The 12154-nt window shown below is 54.3% G+C and overlaps 1 protein-coding gene across 1 annotated transcript in view; it reads right to left on the reverse strand.

Moving 5' to 3' along the window:
- The window catches only part of TRPV3 (transient receptor potential cation channel subfamily V member 3), a 32804-nt gene extending 24844 nt beyond the window's left edge, over positions 1 to 7960 (reverse strand). The window contains exons 1-2 of the mRNA XM_079797106.1: positions 7868 to 7960; positions 5212 to 5332 (exon numbers count right to left, since the gene is read on the reverse strand). Coding sequence (XP_079653232.1) covers positions 5212 to 5330 — 119 coding nt within the window. The 5' untranslated portion in view covers positions 5331 to 5332; positions 7868 to 7960. The remainder of the gene's footprint in view (positions 1 to 5211; positions 5333 to 7867) is intronic.
- Between the last annotated feature and the right edge of the window lie 4194 nt (positions 7961 to 12154).

The raw sequence follows: 12154 nt of genomic DNA on the forward strand, positions 1-12154 counted from the left end.
TGGGCTGATACACTGGCCCTCACCTTCCTGTCTCCTGCCCACCAAAAGGAACTTTCTGACCTGACCTAAAATCAGATCCTTCTTCCGAAAGAGAAGACAAAGGACAGAGTAAACCCCTGGCTGGGATCCTGAGGCCTGGGTTCTATTCTGGCTCTGCCTCCGCCTCTGCCTCTGCCTCCTATGTGACCCCAGGTGGTCTCTTGCCATCGCAGAGCCAAGTGTCCTCACCTGCGTAGAGAATGACCGGGGTCAGATGACCCCCAGGGCTTGGATTCTGGAGCAGGGGAGCGCTGGGATAATCACTTATGGAGTGTTCAGATGAAATGGGCATCAGAGGTCATCGAATCCAGCCACCATTCCCCTGCCCCCTGCAGTGCCCCCACAATAGCCACCCCAAAGCTATCCCTACCTGTCTGGGCTCCTCAGTAGTACATTTACTCAACAAATATTTGTTGAGTACCTACAATGTGACAGGCACTGTTCTAGGGACTGGGGCTATAGTGGTGAACACTTGTGCAAAAGCTCTCTCCTCACAGAGTTACTGTTCTAGTGGGTTGGCCGAAACTGGCCCCAATGATCAGACCAGGGCACAGCACAATGAGGCCATTGCTTTGCTTTGCTTTTTTAATTGACTTTTAGAAAGGAGGGGAGAGGGATAAAGAGATAGACACATTGATGGGAGAGAATCATCCATTGGCTGCCTCCTGCAAGCCTCCCACCAGGGATCAGGCCCGAAACCCAGACATGTGCCCTGACTAGGAATCAAACTGGTGAACTCTTGGTTCATGCGTCAACGCTTAACCACTGGGCAACACTAGCCAGGCAGCCATTGCTTTTCTTGCTCTAGACCAGTGGTTCTCAACCTTTCTAATGCCGCGACCCTTTAATGCCCGCTAGCAGGGTCGCCTAAGGCCATCGGAAAACACAGATATTTACGTTACAATTCATTAACAGTAGCAAAATTACAGTTATGAAATAGCAACTAAAATAATTTTATGGTTGGGGGTCACCACAACATGAGGAACTGTATTAAAGGGTCACGGCATTAGAAAGGTTGAGAACCACTGCTCTAGACAATGCACTGTCCTTCAGCTACAAGTTTCTCAATGCAGAAACTACAATTGTTTTATCCTTGATTCACCAGAACCCAACACTGGTCCTGACACTCAGAGGATACTAAATGGATGAACAGGGAGATGGATAGGCGATGAGTGAAAGATAAATGAATGAAAAGAAGAATGGCTGGTGGGATAGATGGACAGACGAGTGGATGGATGAATAGATGGATAGATGATGAATTCATGAATGGATGAAAGAGAAGGAAGAAAAGAAGGAAAGAAGGAAGGAAGGAAGGAAGGAAGGAAGGAAGGAAGGAAGGAAGGAAGGAAGGCTGGGGATTTAGTTGGGTGCATAAATATGTGAGTAGATAGAGAGACTGGTGAATTAGACTAATAAGCAAACAGACCAACACAACCTTACACTGCAAATGCTGTTTGGAGGTTGCATCCCTCAAGTGGCTCCCACTGGGCTCTCAGTTGCCCAAAGTCCTCACCTCTCATTCCCAGTTTTGCACAAGAAGTTGAGGAGGGGTCCTTTGCCTCTCTTCCACTCCTCCTCCTTCTCAGGGCCTCCTCCAAGAGCCCACAAGGGTCTTAAGAATGGTCCAGAAAATCAAATCATGGAAGTATCTATCCACTCCAGGCCTGGAGACTGAGGGCCCAAGGGCAGGGAAGAAGTGTGTCCTCATCTCACCGTGAAGTGTTCTCACTGATGCTGAGGGACTGTGCTGAGCCACCAGGCTGCTTACTCATCAACCACCCACTCCCACTCCTCTCGTTGTCCTGCCTGCTCCTTCACTGACTCACCCACTTACTCCATAACTATGAGTATGCTCTGTATAGGAAACCTGGGGGCAGGGAGGGAAGAGATGACCTCTCGAGAGGCCCTGACCTCAGAGATCTCAACCAGAGCTAAGACATTGTCCTAATAACTAACTGTGCTACCTGTTCAGAGAGACTATAGGAGCTCAGGGGAGGAGAAGGTCCTCCCAGTTGAGGACAGGGATGGGGAAGGTTCTGTGATCTGATGGGTGAGATTTGGGCAGGATCTTGAAATGGACCTGTGGTTTGGAAAAAGCCCTGGAAGCAGAAAGAGCAGCATGAGAGAAGCGCCTGGAAGGGAGGTGGGGCTGTGTCTGAGAAAGGAGGTCTTTTTTTTTTAATTTTTAAATTGTATTTTATTATTTAAAGTATTTCAAATAGTAGTACATGTGTCTCCTTTTTTTCCCCATTGACCTTCCCCTGGCCTCCCCTACCCCCCGGCACATGCCCTCACCGCCCTCCCCCCGCCCCGCCCCCAGTGTCTTGCGTCCATTGGTTATGCTTATATGTATGCATACAAGTCCTTTGGTTGATCTCTTACCTCCTGCCCCCAACCCTCCCCAGCCTTCCCACTGTAGTTTGACCATCTGTTCGATGCTTCTCTGCCTCTGCATCTATTTTTGTTCATCAGTTTATAATGCTCTTTATGATCCAATGAGTGAGACATGTGGTATTTTTCTTTCACTGACTGGCTTATTTCACTTAGCATAATGCTCTCCAGGTCCATCCATGCTGCTGCAAATGGTAAGAGTTCCTGCGAAAGGAAGTTTTGGGGGGCTTGGAAGGAGAGTGGTAAGAGCCAGGGTGGAGAGGACCCAACAGGAGGGCAAGGATCTAACTCCTGGGGCAGGGAGCTGCTGGACCATGAAGGCCTGTCCCATGCCCATCCTACTTGCCACCGCACATGCCACCTCTCACCCTCCATCACGAGCAGATGGCAAGGTCTTGTGACATCCTGGCTCCTGACCTGCAGCAGATGCTGCTTGCTTATTTCTACCTTTGGCCCACACCAAAGGGCAGCACCTGGAAGTTGTTAACACAGGTGAGCAGACAGCTCTGCATTATTTCTCCTGCATTTCTGTCTCTTTGAAGGCAAAGAGCTACTCCCTCAAGCAGCCCCAGGGCTAGGGAGGAGCCTGTCTCCCTGCTTTGTCCCAATAAATGCCCAAGTGCTCTGAGCGCCAGGAGGCCAACTCCTCCACAGCCTTTATTAGCCTCATCTCTGTCCCTGGGCATCACCTTGCCCAGTAAGATGGTCACCGTGCCAGCTACTCACAGGAGTGGGTGATGGTTCAGGAAAAAATCTCTCCCCGATCTAAATTTCTTGATGCCTTCAATTCCATCACTTAGTTCATATTTCCTTAGTGGTCACAATTGCCATCTTTATTTACATATAAATTTTCTTTTCTTTTTCTTTCTAGACCTGAAGAGCTCTATATTCAGTTCTGAGGGAGATGCCCACATTTTCAGGGTCTTGGGAGAAACAGGCACACATAAAGGCTCTCAAAAGGCCTTCCAGAAGGAGAAGGGGCCACCACTTCCTGAAAAAAAGGTCACATCCCACACCCAGGCCCTTGGCTGATTAAGGCCATAGGCAGAGTGGAGCCTAGAGTTAAGTTCATGAACAGGCATGGGCTCAAAATCACAGCTTGACTGCTGGAAGAACCTGGGATTTTCCTGAAAACCTGTCCTCAATCCTTCCCTGAGACTCAAACCTCCCCTGGGAACATGAGACGGAGGGGGAGGGGAAGAGAGGCAGGAGGGTGGTGGTTGGGGGCTTGGCTCAAGGATCTCTCTGCTCTTACTCAGACAAGCCCCCTCCACCCCCCAGATGCAGGTCGCCCCATGGTCCTACTGAGACCTGTCTGATCTCTGAATTTTCTCTCCTGGAGCTTCCATCTGGAGGTCCCATGGGCACCTCTCAGCCAACATTTCACACCTAAACTTGGCTTATTCCTGCTGACCTTGCTCCTTCTCCTCTGACATGCTCATGTCAGAGATGGTCCCATCATCCCTCCAGGTCCCCCCATCAGAAGAAGGGGATGTCTTTTGTTCCTCGTTCTCCCTCCCCTTCCATAGTTGATCCCGTGGACCCCATGATCTTAATGCCTCTCTGATTGGTCCCCTTTTCTCTACCCCTAACCACCCAGGTTCAGACTTCATCACCTGGACTTTCCAACAGTCTCTCCTCCAATCCGTCATCCATGCAGATCACCCAGAGTATCCTTTCCAAAATGTGAATTTCACCATGCTCTTCCTTTCACACAAAACCCTCTATGGCTCCCCACTCAGTTTTGTCCACTCTCCTTAACTGACCACCAAGACCCAGCCCCAGTGGAACTCATCTCCTCAAACTCCCCCACCCATCTAGCACTTCAACCACATGGTTCTCCTCACTGGTCCCTGCCCCGGACCTGATACATAGAAGACCTCAGTGATTATTACTCAAATCAATATAAGGGAAAGCACCAAGCTCACCTCTGGCCAAGAGTGGGCCTGGGACAGGGGCAGAGGAGGCAAGGCAAATGGGCCAGCCTAGACCAGTGAGCCCATCCCAGGGCCAGGGGAAGCACAGCTGGGATGGAGGAGGGACATTCAGGCTTGAGGGGCACCAAATAGGCCGAGGGGGTGGGGGGACAACAGTGGAGGCAGCTCAGGGGCCAGGTGTGACCCTAGAGAAGTACTTTCCCTGCTCCATGTTCCCAACTGGGAAGTGGTCAAAACATCCTAGCCCTGCCCAGTTCCCAAGGGCCCTGTGGAGTGATGATGACAATGATGACGATGACGATGAATCTCAAGGTTACAAAAATACCATCAATGTCAACATGTGCTGGACACTGACTGCGGGTCAGGCACCATGCTGAGTACTTGGATGGCATGATCCCAATTAACCATCATCCTATGAGTTGGTGCCATTGTTGGTGTCCCCATTACACAGGTGGAGTTAGGGTGACTGACCTGGCTGAGCACACAATGGATGTGCATGAAAATAGTACCCAGTATGGGGTCCCGACCCCCTGTAATTTCCACCCACCTTTTGCTCCTTGTCTCCAGATGGCTCCAACAATCCCTTACCTTCCCCAGGAGTCTTCCTCAAGGTTCCGGCCTCAGTGGCCCCTGACACCTCCCTGATGATTCCAGTCACACTGACCTCCCCGGCTCAGCCCCCTGAGTCTACAATATGGTTTCCCCGCCCACCGGTTATACTTAGTTGGGCACCAGGCCACCGCAGATGAGGCTGAACCTCTCCAGTCCAGTCCAGGCAAGGGCTCCCTGAGAGTGAGCACCAGGACTCCCTCACAGCACCCAGGCCCAAGCCTGCCCGTCCTACCTCTTCTTAGTGGGAGTGATCTCCGCTGGCCTCTTCTCCTGGAGGACGACTTGGTTCCCACTGGTGACGGTGGCTTTTCTGCCCATGAGGGGCACCATCTCCTTGGGGTGGGCATTCATGGCTAGAACACAATCACAGCACAGATGCTCGGGTTGACTCAGGGGCATGGAGGAGCTTCAGGGGGCTTCAGATCCCCTGGGGCCCCTGCTTTTACCCCTAGGATGGGGAGCTCACTCTCTCCCTTCCCAGGCCACCACCCCCTCTCAGGGACAGGGAGACTGTCCCGGAAGTTTCCCCAGCTCCCTGCTCCAGCACCCCAGCTCATGTCCAACCTTGCCAATCTCCAGGTGATTGCTGAGAATAGGCTCTGCTTTCTCTTGTTTATGTGTGTGTGTGTTTGTTAATCCTCACCTGAAGATGTTTTTCCATTGATTTTTTTTAGACAGAGTGGAAGGAAGGGAGGGAGGGGGAAGATAAAGATAATCCTCATCTAGGGACATTTATCATTGATTTTTTAGACAGAGGGAGAGAGAGAGAGAGAGAGAGAGAGAGAGAGAGAGAGAGAGAGAGAGAGAGAGACATCGATGTGAGAGACACATCAACTGGTTGCCTCCAGCTCATGCCCTGACCAAGGCTGGGGATCAAATCTGCAACACAGGTACATGCCCTTGACAGGAAATCAAGCCCGGGACCCTTTGGTCCACAGGCCAATGCTGTAACCACTGAGAAACGCCAGCCAGGCCAAGTTCTGCTTTCTCAATGCTCGTCTCGGATTTTGTGTTCCGAGCTCTCTGTGATAGAACAGGACTTGACACCTCCTTTGCTCTAGACACTCTGCTCCTAAAGACACAGCTTCAGCCCCTCTGGTTTCTGGATTTCTCAGCACCCTGGTGGTCTCTGTAGCTAACACACTGACCATCTCTCTCTTACCCACACAAAGCACAGTGCAACCAGCCTCGTGTCTGTCTCTTCGCCGGGAGGAAGCAACTGAGGAGGCAGCCTCTCCATCCAGACCTGCTTTTTGACACTCAGTGTGGCTGGATTGCATGCTGGTGGGAGGGCGATGCTGGAAAGAGGGACCGATACATCTTCTAAGGAGACTGGGCAATCCAAGCAGACAGACACGAGCCAAGACCAGGGGTCAAAAAGTTGAGCGAGTGGTAAGGAGCTGGGGTGGTTGTTCATGGGGAGCCCCGACAGCAAGAGGCTTGGGAGCAGGATGGCCAAGTTGTGAGGACCTGGACGCCCGTCAGGTGCTGTGGCAGATCCCCAGGGCAGCGGGGGACATGGGAAGGCCCCAGGTTACATAGGAGACAGCCACCTTAGAGAGAGCAGGCTGCATGTGGGAGGGGGAGACCAGAGGCGGGGGACCAGGGGAGGCTGCTGTGAGGGCCATCAGGATGGGAAGGGTGGGCTGGCCATGGGAAAAGGTTGTGTGGACAGTAGGTGACTCTGTAGTTAACAGGGCCCATTCTCAGCTCGAGCAGCACTGAGAGAACTCCCTCGGAGTCAGGGAGATGGGGGTGAGGGATAGATTTCTGTAAGAGCCCGTTGGGTGGGGTGAAACTGGGGCCACTGGTGATCCTGCCCCAAAGAAGAAAGCTTCCTGGAGGAGGTGCCTGGAGCAGGCTGTCATCAGACTGGAGTGCGGTTTACAAATGTCACAGCCCCCTACACACACTCTAAAGGTGAGCACCCTGGGGAGAGGAGGAGTCATTCACAGGAGGCCTTTGGCCCAGAGTACCGGCACCTCGGGGCAGGGAGCTCTGAGGAAGCGCCTCAAGGCCAACCAGGTGCAGCAGCCCAATGAGAGACCATTGTAAGCAGCCAGAGGCACGGAAGTGAAGGCCAAGAGTGAAGAAGAGGGATGAAAGGCCTGTTTCTCACACCTCCTTGAGCCTCTGTTTTCTACTCTGAGAAATGGGCTGAACGGTCCCCAAGGACCCTGTATCCCTATGCATGCAGCTGCCTGCTCCATCCTCTCTGCCCTGGGCCCGCCCATGGGTGTGGGCAGCACTGGGCAGCTAGGCAAAGTGGTTCGGGAAAACTCTGGACTGGGACATCGGCAGCTGTAATTAGCTCCCTGAGTCACCGGGTGGCCCTGCGTTCTCACCAGCCAGACTCTCTCGATGCCACAGCATCCCTCTCTCTGGATCAGGCTTCCACCTGGGAGGTAGAAGGTTGTGCCTCCCCAGCCCCGACACTGTCCACAGGCACAGGGAGCCCCACGCCTCTAGCCCAGCACCTGTGGAATGAATGCCTGGGCCCTGTCCCTCTCAGCTCAGAGCCGCCTCCCCGATCCTGAAGTCCCATCACTCCTGCCCACAGAGCCACATCCCTGGGCCTGCTAGAAAGACAGGCACCTCATCTTGGCCCTGGGAGCTGTGAGGGTTCCCCCTCCCCAGATCCCCGGCCCTCAGGGAAAGGATCCTGGCTCCATCAGACCCTGTGCTCTGGCACACTCCCCATGGCCAAGAGCTCAGCTCCAGTCTAGCTTTGTCTCCCCTGCTAGAGGCTCACACTCCCTCCAACACTCCCCTGAGGCCTAGCAACAAAGGGTAGACATGGCCCAGAGGACCCCTTAGGTCCTCTCGCTGGGCTCCCCCTGGACTCCCCCGGGCTTTGAAGGGCACTGGCTGCCTGTGTGGCCACTCACCTGGTGAGGTCGGGTGGCGGTGGCGGCCCTTGCTCTGAGATCACCGCATGTCCGGGGCCCAAGGCCCCCCGGTGGGGCAGTGGCTGAGGCGGCAGGAGGCTCTCATCACAGGTAGAGAGATGGCTGGAATGAGACTTCAGAGGCAGAACTGGCTGGGCCACCTGCCCGTGGCGCCAGGCAGGCCACACCCACCAGCCACAGCTGCAGTGCCCGCCCGCCCACGTGCCATGCCTGAGTCACCTCCACGCCCACATGGCAGCCTCACCCTGACCCAGGAGAAGGTGAGGAGGCAGCAGGTGTCAAGGCCAAAGTTCTGGTCCCGACTCTTCCCATCATGAGCCTCCGTTTCCCCATCCGAGAAATAGGAACCATGCTGCCTACTTCCCAAGGATGCTGTGAGGAGTCAGAGACTCTGCTGGTGGGAGGGCCTAATGCACAGTCCAGTGCTCGGTCCTGGCCCCTCCAGGCAAGGCCACAGCTGAGGGATGGACTGAGTGACCTCAAGGCGGCCAGCCCCAAGACTTGGTATCAGTCCTTCAAAGTCTGGAACCAGGTCCCGTGAGAGACAGAAGTCCCCAGTCAGTGCTCCCACCAGAAGTTATGCACCACAGACCTTGGTGACAGACAACCTCACCCGTTTCTTATTGTATGACCGGACAAGTCATTCTCCCCAGCCTCAGTTTCCTCACTTGTGAAATGTGCATAATAAGCCACCGTCCCAAGTCACTGAGTTCCTGTGGGGATGAAATGGGAGACCACAAAAAACAAGGCCCAGAGAGAACAGAAAGAACTCAATAAATGGTGACAGCTATTAGCTATTATTGTTTTTGTCATGCTGATTCATTCTCCCAGCAACTGCCCTGGACACCGGCCTCCAAGGCCAGAACATCAGGGAAGACTCCTGCCCTCCCTGTGCTCTGGCAGCAGCTGTGAAGGGGGCGGAGCAAGGCTGGCTGGCCGGCCCTGCCTGTCCCCGTGTCTCTCAGGAATTACACACCTTTTCCCACAGGCAAGATGGAACTGGGATGGAGCAGGAAGTCTCTGGTGACAGGGATAGCACTGGTGACTGATGCAGCAGGGACTTCCCCTTGATCCCTCATCCCCACAACCCGCCAGCCCCGGGGAGGGGCAGGAGGCGGGGTCAAGCTTCTGACACGGGACAGCAGGCACTGTGCCCAGGAAGGCGCAGAATACCTGGCTTGGGGCCAGCAGGCCTCAGGTGTGCGTGATGCTGGGGCTGCTTTTGTTGTTTAAGCCAAGGGGGTCTCGGATTCCCATGCACACAATTCAAAACCTCATCACCGCCTGGAATTCCACATGAAAGCCCCATCTTGGACCAAGCCTCGTCCTCCCTCTATTACTCAGTTAATTGCCCCTCCTGACTGAGTCCCTCACCCCTCCTGGCCGGCTTCTGTCTGCCTGAGAACCCTGGGGGCAAGGCCGTCACCAAATTTCAGTGTTTATGTTTTGCCTGGTGTCAGCACATTTTTCAAAGGTCAGGCTGGACCTGGTTAACAAGGCCCCGTCTCCCACCCAAAAGGCATGCACTGCGCTCAGCAAGGAGTGAGGCGAACCCGCGTTGCTGGGTGCGGGAGCAGGGGCCACGTCCCAGCCAGAGTCAGAGCCATGCCCCCCGTCCCGCCCCCCCCACCCCCCCGCCACCCACCTCAAGCACATGGAGCAGGTGTCCTCAAACTACGGCCCACGGGCCACATGAGGGTGTTTTAGCCGTTTTGTTTTTTTACTTCAAAATAAGATATGTGCAGTGTGCATAGGAATTTGTTCATAGTTTTTTTTAAAACTATAGTCCAGCCCTCCAACTGTCTGAGGGACAGTGAACTGGCCCCCTGTTTAAAAAGTTTGAGGACCCCTGACATGGAGCCAGCAGCTCCAGCCCTTGGGCTGTCTACACTCAGTCCCACTTAATCCCACACACGGCGACAGCCCAGGGGGACAGGCAAGGCAGGGAAGCCAGGGAACAGGGTGGGATTCAGAAATGGAGAAGGGGGTCTCCCTCCAGGAATGTGGAGCCCTAACCCCACCCGGCAGGTGGTAAGGACAAAAGGACTCGGGCACCAAGGAGGGATGAAGTCCCTCTGATGGGGAGGCGGGCGGTGGGTTCAGGAGAGGGGGCGTTCGGGTTGGGTGTGGAAGGACAGTCTCCACAGGGAGAGCCACAGGAGCAGGGACTCGGAGGCCGGAGACCACAGACGTTCGAGGAGTGGTGGCGAGCTTGGGCGACATTTGAACTCGGTGGGGTGTCGGAGATGCTCTGCCGAGTCCGGCTGCAGCCCACGGAGTGACCCCAGGCCACCAGGTCAGCCCTGGCCCCTGGCACCAAGGGCTGTGCTATGGATGCTGTCACCAACGTGGCCGGGGAGGGAACTGACCAGCTGGGCTGAGCCAGCACCTCATACCGAAGGCAGTGCCTCTGCCCATCTAAACGCCAGTTGCTGCCTGCCCAGTGGGACTCCTGACCTGTGTTAGGGCCCACACAGCCCAGCAGCAGGACTGTGGAGCCTGGAGTCCTGCCTCTTTCTGCCAAGCCTGGACGCCCCGCAGAAGCGCGTTTTGCCCACTCTGCCTTCATTGCCATGTGGGTGCCCTTGAATGCTCATTCACAGAAGCCCAGCACCTGGGAACCAGGGAGCCTTGGGTGGGGGGGAGGGGGAGTAACAAGCTGCCCCCACAATCCAGCTCCTCATTCCTTGGTGCAGCCGTGACCCACGCTGTGTGCACCCTTCATCAGTGGCCGGCGCTCCCTCTCTGATGGTTAGCACTCTGGACTCTGACGGTGAATTTTCAAGCAGAGCCTAATGCGATACGGTCCAGGAGGGACCTTTCAGACTGGCTGTGCCCGTGGAGCGAAACATCAGGGGACATGGGGCCAGAGGCCGGGGTGGGAGGCAGGCTGCGAGAGGAAAAGGGCCACTTCTGCATATTCCTGACCCAGTCCTGCTCCCCCACCCCCCCAACCCAAAGACCTGGACTTCAGGCGGCCCTAGACATCTGCCAGCACACCCCGAGCCCGCCTCCTCCTGTCCAGGCTGAGATCAGAGCGGAAGCCTCAGTCCGCGGTGTATGTCTGCACCACGTCTGTCTGCTGTGGAATTTCAATGCCCCACAGACAGATGACACACCAGATTCCCCTCCCCCTCTCCCCGCACCTCCTGTCTTGCAGACATCAGGCCCCAGGCAGGTCCACAAGATCCCCCCAAAGAGGGAGAAATGAGAGAAAAGGCTTCTGTGGGTGGGTGCAGCCAGGGAGGGCTGACCCCTTGACCCGCTCTAGCAAACACCCACTTGGTGCCGTGAGGAAGGGACCAGGCAGAGCTCCATGGGCAGCCTTGGGCCCACTCCACGGTGGTCAGCGTCCTGGCAGCCCCCGCTGTCCTTGGGCTGAGCTGGGCAGCCTCCCTATCGCTGATTCTGGGTTGTGGCTCATCCTGCCTCCAAGTGATGGAGGGGGGCACGTGGGGACAGAGAGATAAAGAGACAGCGACAGGAACAAACAAAACAGAAATAGACTACGGATTCAGAGAACAGACTGATGGCTGCCAGAGAAGAGGGAGGTTGGAAGACTGGGTGAAAAAGGTGAAGGGATTGAGAAGTACAGATTGGTGGTTACAGAATAGTCATGAGGATGTCAAGTACAGCTTAGGGAACAGAGTCAATGATATTGTGATAACTATGTATGGTGCCAGGTGGGTACTGGAAATGTTGGGGGGAAACACTGTAAGTATATGGTTGTCTAACCATTACGCTATACACCTGAAACTAACATAAAATAATATTGAATGTAAAGTGTAATTGAAAAAAAATTTTAATTATAAAAGAGACAGCAACAGATTAAAAAAAAAAAAAGGCTAGTTGCAGGTGTGTCCTCCACAAACCGCCCAGCTTCACAGCAAAAGGTTGTGAGCCTTCATTTTATAAAAGAGCACCCACAAGTCAGTTGATCCAGCCCTAGCTGGTTTGGCTCAGTGGATAGAATGTTGGCCTGTGAACTGAAGGGTCTCAGGTTTGATTCCGGTCAAGGACATATGCCTGGGTTTCGGGCTCGATCCCCAGTAGAGGACCTGCAGGAGGCAGCCAACAATGATTCTTTCTCATCATTGATGTTTCTCTCTCCCTCTCCTTTCCTCTCTGAAATCAATAAAAATATATATTTTTTAAAAAGTTGATCCAATTTGCAAAAATGTGTGGCTAGCTCACATCTACACGACATTTTCTGAGGAAGACCTACAGGTGAAGCAGGGGGTCCCAGGCCCCCAACAGGAAGTGAGA

The sequence above is a fragment of the Cnephaeus nilssonii genome, assembly GCF_951640355.1.
Source record: "Cnephaeus nilssonii genome assembly, chromosome: 19".
Taxonomy (NCBI): domain Eukaryota; kingdom Metazoa; phylum Chordata; class Mammalia; order Chiroptera; family Vespertilionidae; genus Cnephaeus; species Cnephaeus nilssonii.